The sequence below is a fragment of the Pelodiscus sinensis genome, chromosome 7 (assembly GCF_049634645.1).
Source record: "Pelodiscus sinensis isolate JC-2024 chromosome 7, ASM4963464v1, whole genome shotgun sequence".
Lineage (NCBI taxonomy): Eukaryota > Metazoa > Chordata > Testudines > Trionychidae > Pelodiscus > Pelodiscus sinensis.
The window spans coordinates 66,524,387-66,542,123 of NC_134717.1; the positions used below are offsets into that span (position 1 = coordinate 66,524,387).

At 42.6% G+C, this 17,737-nt stretch overlaps 1 protein-coding gene across 2 annotated transcripts in view; it reads right to left on the reverse strand.

Annotated features, from left to right (window-relative positions):
- Nucleotides 1-1,021: 1,021 nt before the first annotated feature.
- HIBCH (3-hydroxyisobutyryl-CoA hydrolase) overlaps nucleotides 1,022-17,737 on the reverse strand; it is a 77,581-nt gene continuing 60,865 nt past the window's right edge. The window contains exons 12-14 of one of the 2 annotated variants that reach the window (XM_006113317.4): nucleotides 8,014-8,133; nucleotides 6,903-6,936; nucleotides 1,022-1,383 (exon numbers count right to left, since the gene is read on the reverse strand). In XM_006113317.4, coding sequence (XP_006113379.2) covers nucleotides 1,268-1,383; nucleotides 6,903-6,936; nucleotides 8,014-8,133 — 270 coding nt within the window. In that variant the 3' untranslated portion in view covers nucleotides 1,022-1,267. The other variant, XM_014568603.3, reaches the window with a different exon arrangement.

Sequence of the window (17,737 nt, forward strand, 5' to 3'; positions counted from 1 at the left end):
AAAACTTGAAAACCACTCATGTTGCCTCTACTCCCTCAGCTCACATGAACCACTTAGGCATGTGCAGGGCCAACCCACATTTTGGCACCTGAGGCGGGGAGCTTAAATGACACCCCAATGCCCTCTTGCTTGGGGCAAAACTTTGAAAGGTCTGAATTCTCTGGGTCCTAGTGGCGCTCCGTCTATAGTCTGGCACCTGAGGCAGTTGCCTCAGTTCGCCTCATGGTAAGGCCAGCCCTGGGCATGTGTACCTGACTCCATAGTTGCCACAAAACCTGCCCTTGTCCCAATGCAATAGATCTCCTCAGTTAGGCCACATGCAGACCTTCTACATCTCTTGCACGTAGAAAGAATTTCTGTTTATTGGTTAGTACAGCTAAATTGCAGTCATGCATTGTTAAGTTCTTCTGTGCATCACTGAAATTAACAGAGCTACAGCTGCTGCCACAAACAATGAATCTGGCCCTTAATGTTCACCACACTTCGAGACATTAATTCCACAACTGAATTCAACTGACATCACAAAACCAGGGAAAGTTCAATAACGATTTCTCAAATGAAGATAAATTCCTTGCTACGCAGGGTTACCTTTATAGAGGTTAAACTGTAAAAATAACCTACCATGTGGTAAATGGCAATAGTATTAAAAATACCATTAAACTAGTCAGCTCTGTAAAATATTATCCGTTAGGTTGACTGGCAATTTCAGCTATAAAATTGGATGTTCGTTCCAGATGATGAAGTTATATCAAATGTTAGGTCATAATGCTGACCTGATGCTAAATCAGTAGCACAGCAACTTCTCACTATCAATCCAATACGTTGTTAAAACTATCGGTTTATTTTGGTATTACTGAACTTCCTACCCCATGCCACAAAAAGTGAGTGTGCTTTATAAAATTTCAGTATTTTTATTTACACTTTATAAAGGAGAAACTGAGACACGACCAACTTAGTCATGTCAACTATTCACTGACTCAGGCTGTCGCCTCAGCATTTCCCCACTAAACTGACAGGTAGCTTCAAATCAAATGTTCTTTATTACATAATAGCAATTAGTAAAAGGCTTTTCCTTGAAGTAGTTTATTCCGGATTCAGTTTTCTCATTATGGTACTACAGACAAAGTAAAAGCTACAGAATGTGCCTCAAGCAGATTAGACACAAGAATTACCATACTGACTTCATCAAAGTCTCTTCATCACTATTAATTTTTGTGTCCTTGTATTACACAGATGAATAGAACCTTGATAGGCTTGTGCACTGTCATTATAACTTGAGATCGCTGTTTCCCAGTGACTTAAAGCAACTGCCCACAAATTCATCTGTTACTTCTTCTAAAGTTGCTGGCTTCCACTTTGGGACTTGGTCTTTGTCAATTAGCACTATCAAATGAAGTAGAAAGAGGTGATGTTATTAGCGTATTTTCTCAATCAAGAGGGCTTCAGATCACAGCAAGATAGATTATACAGTTGCTATCTTTAGTGTATATCCAAAGTAAAATCAATATGCAGTGCAGTGAATTTGGCTTCAGTAAAGGCTTAACTTTTTAATCTTTTGTGGATGTTCACTGAACAGATTTACACCCTTGTATGGCTTGACACTGGGAATATTCTGTTGCACCAGAAATCTCCATAACGATCCCATCCAATACAGCATTCACGGTGAGGGATAGTCAATACTATTTTCATGCAAGCCTTTAACTAGCCACCTGATGCTTAATCCTAACACATGTAGCCTATTTCCAGAAATGGGATGGCGGTGTAGGGCTCTACATGAAAAAGAATTATTAAATCTTTCTGTAAAATCTCACTTAAGAAAACTGCAGAGGGTAGAATCTCAGGTTCCTATGGGAATGTCATATAAACAAATAAAATAATAATGGAGAAAACAACATGGCAGGATATCCTTATAAGAAAATAAGCAGCAGTTGTTTATAATTACTAATAGAGAGAGATAGCAGACATAACATTTCTCTGACAAATTATCATTGTAATATGTATATTCTGCATAATTTTGGATATACCCACCCCCAATGCTCTGTGTGTCTGGGCGTATAAAATCAATAATAAATAGCTTATACACAAAAATATAACCAAAAAAAAGATACAGAGATCCATTCCCAACAGACCAGGAAAAGAAATTGATCTTAATTAGGAAAAGAGAAGGCAAAACAATAAATTTAAATTCCATATGGACCTTTTGCATGCAGTTGGAGATGAGTTAATCAGAGGCTAATTATTGTTACAGATATGTCAGTAGAAGAGACTGTTAAATAATCAGGAAGAGACAGCCCCCATTAGAAAGGAACAATAAATAATATTGTGTTGGTCTGAAGAAAAAACTGAATGGAAGTTCAGGAAATCCTTGATGCCTTTCTACACAATTCAGAGAACTCTTAAATGATTTATGTAGCTCAATGATGTAACTGAATAAGTTATTGAAAAATAAAAGCCGCATTTAAATTTTTGAAGTGTAGTCACATGAATAAGGTTCAAGAAAAGATGTTCTTTAGTTTTACTCTGATCATATTGACTTGGGCTTTTTTTTTATTTTAAACACCAGTTATGAACTCAGACAATGGGCAGAAAAAGCCTTTTAACCTTGTTCCTGAAAGGTCAATGCTATGGCTTAGAGGATTTTTTTTTTTTCAAATTAAAAGGCAATCTACTATACAGGTTTAAATGGAGCAGCTGTGCAGCTTCCAGGGCAGGGAAACAAATCAATGATTCTGCTGTTAAAATTCAAAGTGTGCGCTGATTCAATTTCCATCTCTTGAAACATGGTCATTGCCTCTAGATCATTCAAGCCAGACTCGTAACTTGTTCTGTGTGTTGCACACCAAAAAGCCTATTCTTCACACCACTCTACAGTCAAATCCATGTGTTATATGTACATATAAGGCCTGCTTATACTGGAGATAAAACAAAGTCTCAGAACATGGTACTTAACAGGTAGTATATGCCTTGGGCATTTACTCATTTATTTATTGAAGAGGGGATGGTTAATGTGGCCCCCAGAGGCCCTAGATCTGCTGCTGTAGGAAATATCTTCACTCTCTTGTCCTTTGGGAGACTGAAGTTAGACCTGAAAGGAATGTGTTAGGCTCAATGACCACACTTAACATGGCTGGAATGCTAACTGTGTTACTTATGGACATTTTTAACCATAGCTGAAACCAAATATGAATCAGACAGCTAGGGATTTAGACATGCAGAAACTCCAGTTTCCCTACAGCCTTTGACCTTGGAGATAACGGAGGCTATGTGTACAAGACAGCTTTCATCCAATAAACAGGAGATAAACAGAAACTAGGGATGTTAAATTTCAACTAATCAGCTAATCAAGTACTTGATGGATTTTCCATCGACTACTCAATTAGTCAATGGGGGGGGTGCTTGCTAACCCAGCTGCACTGCTGCCTATTACATTTAGCAAGAGCGCTGTGAGGCTCTTGCTACGTTTAAAAGGCAGCAGCAAAACGGGGTCCTGACTGCTGCACCTCTGTCATTTAAAGGCTTAGGCGCAGCAGTCAGACTCGGTGCGAGGGGGACTGCTTCAGTCCCTGCTCGCACCATTTTCCCTGCTCTGCCTCCCCTGCCATCCCCATGGAGATGGTGCAGGTGGGAACCAGCTTTTAAGCTGGCTCCCCCCAGCACAGGCTCCTGTTCCCCTTTGCTGCCTCTGATACAGCAAAGGGGATGAGGGAGAAGCAACCAGGCTTATCGGATAGTCAACTAGTCACTTACATCCCGACAGGAAACAAAAACTGGCAAGAAGCTCCTTTGTTATGCTTAAAACTCGCACTTTCCTTTTCAGGCTAGTTTCCAAACTCTGAAGACTTCCTGACATATTACAACTGATCCTGTTCATCCTGAACACACTTTCTCCCCCCTTGCTTGTAGATGCAGCTGATTGCCAGTTATGCTGCATTTTTTCACAGGCCAAATTTCTGAAAGACTTAACCTTAGAGCTTTGCCTTTCTTAATCTTTGTCCAAGTAGCCACGGTTTGCCTCCTTCAGTAGAAACCAAGTATTCTGTAATCACAGAATGTGGGTTGTTAAAACGTTCTCAAATAGTAGCAAATAAAATGACTCAAAAACCAACAAGTTTTCATCTGGCTAGATGGGTGGGGGGGGGGGGGGGGGGGAGTGTTGTCAAGCGCAGGAACAGATGAGAAAGTTGGAAGTTTTCCACAACTTATTTAAGGCAAGTTCATTACTTATTATTAACACTGATTTAACACTTTTAATACCATTAAATATGTGCTCCAAATGCAAAGCTGTCTCACGTGTTTGATTATAGACAGATGTGAAGAGGTGATTAGCACCTGAAACTCTCACAGATTGTAATGGTATTTGCACATTTGCTACCCCTGACGGAGAGAAGTGCTCATCATTTCTCAGGGATGCGTTCTCTGTCCAAAGACTGTTCTGTTCTCCAGGATGGAAAGCAGCAGCACTACAATTTGCAGTGATGGAGATGTGAAATCAGTAAGAGCCAGACCTAACAACTGCTCTGAAAATTCCACACATTTCTGCCTAGTGAACTATGCCATTGCAACTAATCACACCGACCATCCAATATCTTATCATTTGTTTTCATATAAGGCAAAGTCTTGTCCTCTATGCTGCTGTTTGTGGTAACTTAGCAAATGGTTTCTTTTAACAGCAACCACGTAAGTATTATTCTAATCTTTTAAATTCACATATTATTCAACTAGGGCTTAATTCTGTGAGGTGCTGAGCATCTTCATGGAGTTGAGGGTGCTCAGCATCTTAAAAGATCAATCTGTTAAAGATTTGGGGATATCTCTCTATATCCCCAGATTTATTTAGCTATTAAAAATTACAATTTCTGACATCCTCTCTCACACTACATGAGCACCTTATCTGCCAAGTGGTCTTAAGAGATTTCAGGAAGATTATCCAAAGTAAGGTAGAGGGCAGCTTGGGGCCAAAATATGATTCGGAAAAACTGTTAAAATTCACAATTACATATTGCACAATGAAATGTGAATACTTTCTATTACCCTTAGGCTTAGTCTAGTTCTCAGATAATCATGTTATAACAGACACAAGAAAGAGATACTATGCAGCAAATGGACCTTTCCCAGCTGTTGCCCTTTAATGTTTGTTTCTCAATCCACTTACTGTGTGTTTACCTTGAACACTGAGACAAGTAATCTGTCATTGTCTTGCCCACTTCCCGGATAATTTTAATGACCTTGTGGCATTATAAATGGGAATCATGACTGCTGCTTGACACTCAGCCTCTCAGTGAGGACTGCCGTTTTCCATACAGATCTCTCTGCGATGATGCATATTTCCCATACATTTAGAATATATTGTAGGAACAGCATCTTTGAAATTGCACTTTTCCTTATCTTGTTTGCTAGCACAAGAAGCCCTACCTGTCCTTTGGTATGATACGGTAAGGAGCCTGAGGTGCCTTTAGTACTTAACACTCTTCATCCACAGACCTTAAATTTCTTTACAAGGTATATAAGGACTATTAGTGCACGTTTACACTGCAGTGCAAAAGTCGAATTAAGTTACATAATTTCAGCTATGTCAATTGTGTAGCTGAAGTAGAAATAGCTTAATTCAGCTTTTGGCGCTGTCTACACAGCAGCAAGTCAAAGGAAGAACACTATTCCTTTGATTTCCCTTACTCCTTTCTAAATGAGGGTTACAGAAGTTGGAGTAAGAAGTTCTCCAGCTCGACATTATTTCATGCTGTGTAGATGTACTCTTGGAGAAAAGACAATATGTAAATTAATTAAATAAATTCTGAATTAAAAACTCATCTGAGTCACTCAAGGAGCCTTAACTAGATCTGCTGTTATCTACTTAGGAAACCATCTCTCTCTGTGTCTCATGCTAAGTGCATCAGCTCTTAAATAACCACCAGGAGTCCCATTTTACAGAGGAGACAATGACTGAGAGGCGTGCACGAGGTCATATAGTGAATCAATGCTAGAGCTGGAAAGAGAACCTTAGTCTTGAGTCCCAGATCAAGCCACTAGACCAGGGGTGGGAGAACCTTTTTTGGGTCGGGGCTGCTGACATGCAGAAAAATTAGTTGAGGGCTACACACGTGAGAAACAAATAAAAACCCGCACCCCTCACCAGCGTGGGCTCCCCTCGGGCTGGATCCAGGCAAGCTGGGGGCTGGATCCAGCCCCCAGACCTTAGGTTCCCCACCTCTGCACTAGACAAAGGCCCACCATTTGCTGCCACTTCCTTTCCTGCCTACTTAATAGTGAGAAATGGTTGAAAAAATTCAAAACTTTATGTACCCAGGAATGTTTTCAATGGTAATATTTATGTCATGATAATATATGAGACATTGCCAAAAATAGTACCTGTGCTAATGAATGAGGTTCCACGCTGAATCAATCAATATCTGTTAATAACTTAACTTTTGATTTTGCAAATCACTTTAGAGCTGCCTGACTGCCTACTACTCTGGCTGACACCAGAACTGAACTGAATGCGTAAGTGATGGCAGATCATACTTTACATCATCATTGCTCATTACTGCCAACACAGGATATATACCTTGTTCCTTTCAGATGAACTGGTGCAAATATTTTCATAGATCTGTGCTAGCAGTCAATGGTGCAAAGGGAATGTGTATAAAACACAAAGTACTTTATATTAACAAGAAAGCCTTTTTCTATTGTGTTACAACAGGCCAGCTGACAATCTACGGTGGCATGGATATAATGCAATAAGCAGGATAAATTAGTATACAGACCAGTATTCTCTAAAATGATGGTACTGGATATTACTGTCAAACAAGCCACTGCACTTTTACTTAGTATCGACAAATGAGCAACAAAGCAATGTGTTTTACCCACTCTTAACTTTAAGTGATCATTCTAGCGTGCATCCTTACCTGCTCGAACACCTTCATAGAAGTCATGGCCATGCTGAAAGACAAAGAGACGTGTAAAACAATGCACCCTTCTCTCACCGGAGGCCCCTTGCTTTTGAATCAAGTCCCTGTTATGGTAGCCCGTACCCCACTACATTTCCACTGCTCTCATCTTGTTCTCTTACTCTTCTTACACTGCTCTGAATGGCCTCACCTAACTGCTCCCCTGCTTCTTTCTTCACTTCTGGCTTTCGCACCTTCTTTCATGTTATACCCTGTGTTTGGAACAATCTTCTGAGTCCATCCACCCCATGCTCTCCTCCCATCCTATACTGATCCATCTTACTAACACAGCTCCACACTTCCAGTCATTTGAACTGCTGTCCTGTGCACTGGGGTTGATTGAATTATGGTCACATCATCCTTCCATAGCACACCACCTTGACTTTCCATTGAATGGGAGTTCCACACAAGGAGGGTCTACAAGATTGGTCTTTAGAGTGTAAGCTCCTCAGGGCAGAGCCCTTGTTTCATTTGATTTCTGGTGTGTTATGTGTATCACACTTTTCAGTTAAATTATTATGTTCTATCAAATCCTCACTGCATTTTTAAAAAAATGGAATGACATTACTCATTTGAGGAACAGAGTAACAATATTTTCATGTATGAACGAGGCAGGCTGCACATTTCCAAGGTCCATATGAAACAAAACTATCAATTCAAAAATAATATGTTTATATAGGCGTGACAAAAAGTGAGTATATTAAAAATGCAGGCTTCCTGTCAGGAACCTTATGGGGTTTCACTCAGACAACCATGCTGCTGCACCAGAACTACTTCACCAAGCTAAGTACTGTACACTACTTATTTAATTTTCTATACTATAACTTCACCATATTTTTCTTAATAAACCACTGTTCCTTCTTATAACCTTGTTTTGTGGGCTTCCTTTTACCAGTTGCATAAGCAGGCACACAAATGGAAACTGTCATTTTGAATAAAGACACCGCTGCGCTACTGACAGTGATATCTTTGTCAGCTATATTGTTCATATAATTAGTATGGAACTGCAAGAGTCATCAACCAGCTCACTCTGTCTGGAAGCAGTAAGTGTACTATACATTGTTCTTACCATGCATGCCTGGCTCAGTCTGTATTCCATTGTTAGTACATCTTGCAAGTTCATGGATGCTCCTTCTCTAAGCTGTCTCAAAGTCATTTTTAAGGATGTAGGAGACATTTTATTAATTACCTGCGGAAGAAATTAAACTTTATTTTTTCTGTCTTCGATTTCTGGTTAAATGGTTTTTGAAAATGAAGACAGGTGGAAAGATATAAAACAACACTTGGCGATACTCTTAGCACTTCCATCCCTAAGCCTATCCTCTCCATTTCTATGTAACTCTTACATTCCACCCCACCACCGTGCTGCTGGACAAAATCATGTTAATTTGCCTGAAAATCTCTGTTATTCCACTTTCACTAACCTCTATCTACAGCATATAAATACAGCAGAGACCCCACACGTCTAAGAAGTAGCATATCTTATAAATGTGATCACCAGCAGGCTTCCAAGTGGCCTCAAAATTGCCCTTGCTGTGCCATAATCTTTTATTTTTCTCTTGTGCCTTGTTTTTCAACACTACAGTCCCTCTTTTAATGGAGAAAATTAGTCTGTCCTCTGAAGCCATGGCTCAATCACAAAACCAGCAACCCACTCCACACAGGGACCCCTCTCTCTGTATATAACCTGAGTTCTCTGCAGGCACACATTCTACCTCCCATGTCCTCAACAAGTAGTTTTGCAGGACTGGGGCTCAAATCTAGACTAATTTGGTTTGTCAGTAGGACTTCCTGATTCACAGTAGGGTACATGAGAGCATGTGGCCTTTTATATCAGTTTCTTATGAACTATTACACATTTAAGAATTACAGGCGCAATTAAAAAACCTTTTAAAACTGATCATTATTTGCATCATCTGTAGGTACAAGAGATCTTGCAGGTAAGCTGCGGATACAGTATATAGGTTTTATTTAGCGCAACATTCAAAAAAACATAGAGCTATGCATAGAGTTTTCAAAAATGTATTTCTCCTTATACATATTTGCAAACTAATATGCAATTGGTTATGCACTGCTTCCACTAAAATTGGTATGCACTGCTTCCATTAAAAAAAAGAAAACAATTGCAGAAGCCTATCACTCATGAGTAACTTTCAATTAAAAACAGACCAGCTGCCATATGGATGAAAAACCACAATAAAGTAATTAGAACTGAGCTCCAAAAATGTCACTAGGGAAGTAGAGGAATGTAAACAAGAGTTCTGGGTTTTGTAATTATGACAAACAGGAGATTAATACGAACATAAGAATGGCCATACTGGGTCAAACCAAAGGTCTATCTAGCCAAGTATCCTGTTCTCCGACACTGTCCAATGCCGGGTGCTTTAGAGGGAACAAGCAGAACAGGTAATCATCAGGTGATCCCTCCTGTCATCCATTCCTAGTTTCTACCAAACAGCAAAAACAGAGTTGGGAAAATTCCTGTCCATCTCAGCTAAAATCCATTCATGGACCTATCCTCCGTGAATTTATTTAGTTCTTTTTATGGATGTTACAGCATAGTCATACAGAAGCAGCAAGGGGAGTGGAGGCAGGAGCCGGTGTTCATTAGAAGCCAGCTCCCTTCTCATGCCAGCTCCTAAATAGCTGCCTGCTCCGCCTCCCCACCTCCCACAGAGACAGCAGCCGGGGTGAGGAATGGGGGTAGCAGGGAGCCATCTGATCCCACAAAGCCATCTGATCCCCACTCCCGTACTGCTGCTTCTGATAGAGAGGCAGCAGCGCAGGAGGTGCGGGGGACAGGAGGGAACCAGTAAACATGGGAAGCCAGTTTTCAAGCTGGCTCCTCGCGCATACCGACTCCCACTGATCCGACTCCCCTTCCACGGGAACCGGTGCTCATAGGGAGCCAGCTTTTAAGTCTCAGTGGCAGCCAACCCACGTGTGCCAGCTTCTGTGAAGCCACCTGCTCCCGCCCCCCACCGCGCTGCTGCCTCTGAATCAGAGGCAGCAGCGTGGGTGAAGGGGAGCAGACAGGAGCATTTTGCGTATACCAGCTCCCTCTGAGGCGACTGCCCCTTGCCGCTGCCTCTGATACAGAGGCAGCAGGAAAGGGGAAAATGGGAGCCTGTGCCATTCCCCGCCCCCCCCCCCCCCGGCCTGTAAATGTCTATCCACTGAAAATTTCAGCAGATACATGTTTACACAAAAACACATGTTAACAGCCCTACTTCTTTTTTGAAACCTGTTATAATCTTGGCCTTCACAACATCCAGTGGAAAAGAGTTCTACAGATTGACACTGTTTTTTAAAATCTTAAAACTGAAGAATTTTATGTCAGCATTAATAAAAGTTCCACACTGTTCATACCATAATAGTATGCTGTGATTTACAAAAGATTGTTTACTATTACAATGGGAAGTGGCAGATGGTAAGATTTACCTACTTATATTATGAATTAGGACATTAAACTCTTAACCCACAGACTGGAATAACAGATTTCCAGTCATCAAATCCAAGAAATTTTCTGGCTCCTCAGTGTTCTGATTTCTCATTCTCTCTCCTGCCAGATGACAGCTCCTAGAGTAATAACCTTGTTTGCCAGTTTACTAATGTCTACTAATTCAACTGCTGTGCAAGCAGTAGATCCTATAAATGTAACTAGTGAGTCAAGCTTTATCACTGTTTTGCCTGTACCTATTAGCTGATTTGAAAGTGGAGCTTTGAACGTGTATTTGGAAAAAAAATACAGCCCTGACTTGAACTGAAAACTTTTTCATAATTCCTTTAATCATCATGAGCCCATCACTGCTTTTTTGAACTGTAGTTTGTCTAACTCCTTCTCTGACCCACTCCAACTACAATTTGCTGTTCTTCAGATCTGTCCAGTGATTCTAATAAAGTTCCCTACTTCCTTTCCCCCCCCTTAATTCCCTTTTCCTGACCTCATTTCCAGTTAGAGCCCTTTACTCGTTTGCACAGTGGCAAACTCTTGTCTGATGCAGAAATCTTTGCTTATACCAGACTTGTGCCTAGGAGCTTCCTTGGGTGAAATGTGCAAAGTGCATTGTGGGGCACCACTGATCAAAGGAAGCACTGAAGCAGAAAAGATTTAAAAACAGCCGTTTACTATGCTAATGCACACAGAGGCTGCCAAAGAGGTTGGAGGTGGAGGGGGCACTGTTGCTATAAATCATGTAGAAGAAAGGGAAAGAAAGAGAAGCACAAAAGGTGGGTGTAATGCAGAAAAAATGAGTCACCAATGTATCTATAAATAAACTGATAGCATAAAGAGGAAGATCATATCTGGGAAAAAAGACTGAAGAGGAACAGATTGCATTAGGAGAAAAACATGGGATGCAGATAAGATCTTTTAAAGGGCACTGCCACCCATTCCAGTTTTTATGCAATCTTTATTTCAGTGTAGCCGCCCAGCATACTGCAGGTTGGATTTGCAACAACATTAATGGTCGGTAATTAATCATCATACAGTGAGGGAAGTACGTGTAAGAAATTGAGTCCTCGAATACCAGACTGTTCACTTTTAGTGACATACTTTCAGTGAACTCCAGGCAAGCCACAAATAGGAACATGCTGCCTGGAGTCCAGCACCTAAGCTGTGTTTGAGCGAGAGGTCTAGGTACCTGCTTCCCCATACATGAAACAATTCAAGAAGTGTGGTGCAGCTGGCTGCTGCCACCACCTTGCAATTATTAGCCTCCTCTGGCAGATGGGAAATTGAATCTGGGTCTTTCACTTCCCACGCTAGCGCTCTAACCACTTGGATAACAGCTGTGAGAGAGCACCCTCGCCCCATCGATTCTGAATGGACCTGATCCAGTGGGCATGCTAAAAGACCCCCCTACCAGAATGGCAACACAGATGGCTAAATGCCCATCTTCTCCTGGTTTGTGAATCACTCTGGGCTTAGGCGGGAGATAAGTGTCCAGATACCTACAGGGACACAACAGTGCAGTGCTCAGAGGCAAAACATGGGTGCTGAGGGAACTTTTAGCTTGAAAAATGTAGGCAGTAAAATCAGAGCTGTATAGGACTTGGCAGGAGCTTTGGATCATAGTGATGCCCAAACTGGGACTGGGGTGCCTAAACCTGATACTTAGGTACCTGCATCTGGGGAGTGAACCCTAAGTACTTTTGTGGACACTACCCAAAGGTGTTTATTAATCTGAAGTTTCTCCTAACAACTCATTTTAGGTGCAACTGAAATCAAGGAATCAAAGCTACGCTCCCCTGTATGAATGAGTAATAGGTGGTACTTTTTTTCTTTTTCAAATTATTCAACTTTTTTCAAGCTCTCCTTCCTCCCAAGTAGGTAAAATATTAAACTCCAGACTGCTCCATCAGGACAACATAATTTTTGCTGGGTTTCTAAGCCTAAAAAGGAAAGTTCTGGTGTCTAATGTGGCACTTCCCCCTTAGAACAGAGAGGAGATATTGCTGGCTTGCTAAAAGTCAACTCTATTCATCTGAGATGAACTCATAAGGTTTATTTTGGTTGAACTACACATGGCAATAAAAAAAAAATGCTGCCCTATCCAACAGAGTAAAGGAAAACAATGTAAAGAGAACTGTATAGCTACATTTTTCTGTTGGCCCATCAGGAATTATTCTGCTGAAATGCTGATGGGAACTTTGTACATTCTGGTGCCGTAAATGTCAAGTTTTGGGGAGGGCTGTGTGTATTTTCTTTGCTGCTTTTATCATTAATTACTGTGATCCAACAAACCCTGTTGCCAGCTTTGTCCTCATATTCATTCTGCTGATACCATTATTGGACCTAACCAACTGAGTTATAAGATCAAGAACACATATTCCTGCTCATCCTGAAATATAATTTATGCTATCATGTGCCGAAAGTGTCCGTCTGCTATGTACATTGGACAAACGTCTCAGACACTTCGCCAAAGAATCAATGCCCACAAAACATTCCAAGACCATCTATTTTAGAAACATATCCAATCTTGAGATTTTTTTTTTAATGGTCACTGAAGGAAAATCCACCACAACCCTTCTTCCAATGATTAATTACTCTTACCATTGAAAAATTTGGAGAAGTTCAATGGCCTTTGATGTGTGAGTAATTTTATGTTTGCTAGATTAGAGACCATTATCAATTATTTGTTCTCCACAGACATGATCAAGTGACTCTTTAACCTTCTTTTTAGTAAATTAATAGATTCAGTCTCTCTCTGAGTTTTTTAATACTTTAATCATTCTTTTGGCTCTTCTCTAAAGAGTCTCCAATTCCTCAACATCCTTCTTGAACTGTGAACACCAGCACTGGACACAGTATTCAAGTAGTGGTCAAATCATGGCCCAATACAAAAGTAAAGTAACCTCTTTTTCCACTTGAGATTTCCCTGTTTAGGCATCCAAAGATGGCATTACCCTTTTGGCCATACCTAGTGTGCTGGGAATTCATATTCACCTGACTATCCATTGGGTCCTCAACATTATTTTCAGAGCAACTGCATCCCAGGATAGTCCCCCATCCTGTAACTATGGCTGCATTCTTTGCTCCAAACTGTACATTTACATTTGGCTGTATTAAGATGCATATTGTTGACTTGTCTTCAGTTACCAAGTGACCCAGATTATTCTGTAAGTACGAACTTTTTCTTGTTTACAATTTTAATTTACCAATATACAAATAACTCAAACACAAGAAGTGTGTATTTATTCCTGTATACCTGAACAAATTAAAATGTATCTAAACTATTTGTAATATGCTACAGTAGGGAAATGCTGGTCCCACTGAAACAGGTGGCAAAACCCCATGGTTTTCAAAAGGGCCAGGATTTCACATACCATATCAGAATTTGAATATATGGGTGAAATTGTGATCCTGTTGACCTTAGGTGGTAGGATTGCTACTGAGTTCAAGATGGCCAGGATTTCAACCACTAAATTAATTTACAAGCCTCTAGTCATCCCTTCAAACTTCAACAAATCTATGAAAGGTCTGTCTAAAAAAACCCCATCATTCAAAGATGGTTTGTCTTCAAGAACAATGAAATGATAGCCAACTGTGGTGAGAATCTAGCCTGCTGCGTCTTAAACTGTCCATGTGCAGCCTGCTGATGCATGGTAGCAGTTCATTAATGCACTCTGAACTAGTCCTGTTTCAAAGGGTCCTTGCTGGCACAAGGACAAATGCATATAAACTAGCCATTAATAAGTTTAGGGTTGAATTTTTCTAATAATCAGAGGGAGGCTCTGGAATAGCCTTCCAAAGGGAATGTGTGCAAAAATCTGTTTCAAGACTGAATTTAGTAAGTTTTAGGGAGGAGATGTTATGATGAGGTTGTCTTTGATGGCATATGGCCCATCAGTGGCAGTTAGTAGCAAATGTCTCCAACAGTGAGGAGATGGGACACTTGTGGGGAGCTTCTGTGTTACTACAGAGAAGTGCCTGATTGGTTGGTCTTGCCCACATGCTCAGTATGTAACAGGGAAGTCAGATAGCATGTAATTTAAGTCGTGTAACTGCATAAAATCTTAGCGGTTTCACAAGTATTCAATAGTCCCCAGGTCGGGGGCCAGTAAACAGTGTGCTCCTGGCCCCACTCCTTGAGATCCTCATGCCATCCCATGCTGCTGTCTCTGTATCAGAAGCAGCAGTGTAGGGTGGCAGGCGGGAGCCAGTCTGCCAGGGGAGCCAATTTAAAAACCATCTCCCCATGCAAACCAGCTGCCCTGCACTGCTGCTTCTGATACACGGGCAGTAGCACGTGGCAGCAGCAGCCTCTGTCCAGGGGTCTGAGCTTCCCATGGACAGAGGTTGGCTCATAGCAGCAGCCCCTATCCGCAGGGAACTCGGCCCCCCCGTGGACAGGGCTGATGCTGGGGGGGGGGGGGGGGGACAGGGAGGGGAGAGGTGGCACCGTGGAACTGGTGGTTGGAAAAACCAGCTTTTAAGCTGGTCTCCCCCGCCAACCCTGCCTCTGTAAAGCCGCGGGGGAAGCCGGCAGCGGGATAGCCCAGACGCTCCGGGGCTGTCCCGCTGCCGGCATCCTCAGTGGCTTTGCTCCCTGTCTCCCTGGTCTGCTGGTCTCCAGCAGACCAGGGAGACGGGCAGCAAAGCCGCGGAGGACCCAGGCGGCGGGACCGCGGTGCGTCTCGGTCCGCCGCCCGTGTCTTCCTGGTCTGCTGAGGTGGGGGGGGGGCGCGCAGCTAGTACGCCCCGCCCCTCCTCCCCCCCCAGCAGACTAGGCTTTTGTCCGGATGCCTGTGGCAGAGCAGCTGGGGTGCTGCCGGATGGTCCCGCAGCGCCACTCTGGGCGCTACTGGTCCAACCCAGCAGCACCCCAGCTGCTCTGGTCCTGATTCAGCCGCTGCTGGTCAGTTTCAGCAGCAGCTGAATCAGGACGCCTGGGGCAGAGCAGATGGGGTGCTGCTGGGTTGGTCCAGTAGTGCCGAGGAGCGGCGCTACTGGAGCAACCCAGCAGCACCCCAGCTGCTCTGCCCCAGGCGTCCTGATTTAGCCGCTGCTGAAACTGACCAGCGCTGACTACAGGAAGCCCGAGGCAGAGTTGCTCTGCCCCGGGCTTCCTGGAATCAGCTGCTGATCAATTTCAGCAGCAGCTGACTTGGGGATGCTTGGGGTTCTTAAGTTGATTCTGTATGTAAGTCAGAACTGGCGGTCAGTTTCAGCAGCGGCTGAATCTGGACGCCAGTTCCGACTTACATACAGATTCAACTTAAGAACAAACCTACAGTCCCTATCTTGTACGTAACCCGGGGACTGCCTGTATCTCAGAATAATTGCTTCAGCCTGGCAAACAATAGCCTTTGAATTTTCTTTAAAGAAACACAATGTAAACCAGGTACACGCTGATCCTTTTTGCCCTGGAATTTAAATATGACATCTGTGTTGACTGCCTTATTCTGCATCCATGAAGACTTTTAGTTTAAGGTGCTTCAGCCCCCCTGCTCTAACCCAATGCCCTTCCCCTCCTGAAGAGCCAGGCACCCCAGCCTCCTGCTCTAACCCAATCCTCCACCTCTCCCCCAGAGCCAAGCACTCCCAGCCTCCCCCTAACTCAATCCCCTCCCCCAGAGCCAGGCACACCCAGTCCCCCCTCGCTCCTACCCAATCCTCCCCCCGGCCCAACCCAATGCCTGGGTCCCGGAGCCACTGCCGCTGCCACGTGCTTCTCTCTCCAGGCGCTGGGTCGCGTGCACAGAGCTGTCGGCTGTGAGTAGTCCGGGTGCACGGCTCAGAACTAGCAAGAGCTGCATTACTTTAAGCAAAGAGCCACGAACTGGCCTATCCTGAGCTACATGCTATCTAACATCCCTACTTCTTACCTGCTTTCCACTGGTTGCCAGGTAATCATGGCTGAATTATTTTGAATGCACAAGGAGATGTGAAAGCTGCCTTAATTCTTTTTTAAAGGGGGGGTTTCCCTCTCATGTTCAGTATTTTAAATGAAATTATTGGCAGTTATTGCTCTGGCTATTGCTGTTGGTGACAATTTCACTATTAAACCTCTTACCCCTTAAAGCTGTAGACTGAAGATTTCTATTCTTCAACAACATAGATAGTGGCAACATAATTTTCACCACTCTGCCACCATTTTGACTTGGAGATATCACCCTCCCTGGGAAAAATAATCATATGCTCATTCAATCCTTTATCATTCATCAGCATCAAGTCAAAGTTCTATGTTGATACTGTAAAACATACAATATATCTCAGTGAAGTTGAACAGATTATAAATACTAGTGTGTGAGTTGATCTATTTTATATGGCTCTACCATCATAGTATCTGAGCACCTCACAATCTTTATTGTATTGATCCTCACAATATCCCTGAGAGATAAGGAAAAACTATTCATTTTACAGATGGGGAAATGAGGCACACTGAGATAGGAGATTAAAGTTCAATTCCCTGCTCTGTTACAGACTTCCCAAGTCCAAAGTGACTTCTCTAACCATCAGGCCAACAATGCTGGTGATGGAAACCACATTAAAGTAAAATATTAAGTTTCCCTTTTGTTTAATGTTGCGCAGTATAATAGACTAAATGTTTTTCTCTTTTCAATACTGAGCATAAACCTTTCTATGCAGGATTGCTTCTAAAATTCCCTTTTTTATGGATATGTTTCTCTTTCTTAAAATTTCTCTATAATGAAATAACGGAGTCCTGTGGCACCTTAAAGACTAAAATATTTATTTGGGCATGAGCTTTCATGAGCAAACACCCACTTTGTCAGATCCACTGGGGTGGAAATTATAAAGGCAGGCATAAATATACTAGCACATGAAAAGAAGGGAATTACCTTATCAAATGGAATCATCATAGAATCATAGAGCTGGAAGAGACCGCAGGAGGTCATCAAGTCCAGCCCCCTGCTCAAGGCAGGACCAATCCCAACTAAATCAACCCAGCCAGAGCTTTGTCAAGCTGAGACTTAAAAACCTCTAGCAGTGGAGATTCCACCACTTCCCTTGGTAACCCATTACAGTGCTTCACAGTTTTTCCTAATATCCAACCTAGACCTCTCCCACTGTAACTTGAGACCACTGCTCCTTGTTCTGCCATCTGTCACTACTGTGAACAGCCTTTCTCCAGCCTCTACGGAATCTCCCTTCAGGAAGTTGAAGGCTGCTATCAAATGCAGACTAAACAAACCCAAATCCCCCAGTCTATCCTCATAGGTTATGCGCTCCAGCCCCCTTAATCATTTTGGTTGCCCTCCGCTGGACCCTCTCCAATGCATCCACATCCTTTCTATAGTGGGGGGCCCAGAACTGGACACGATACTCC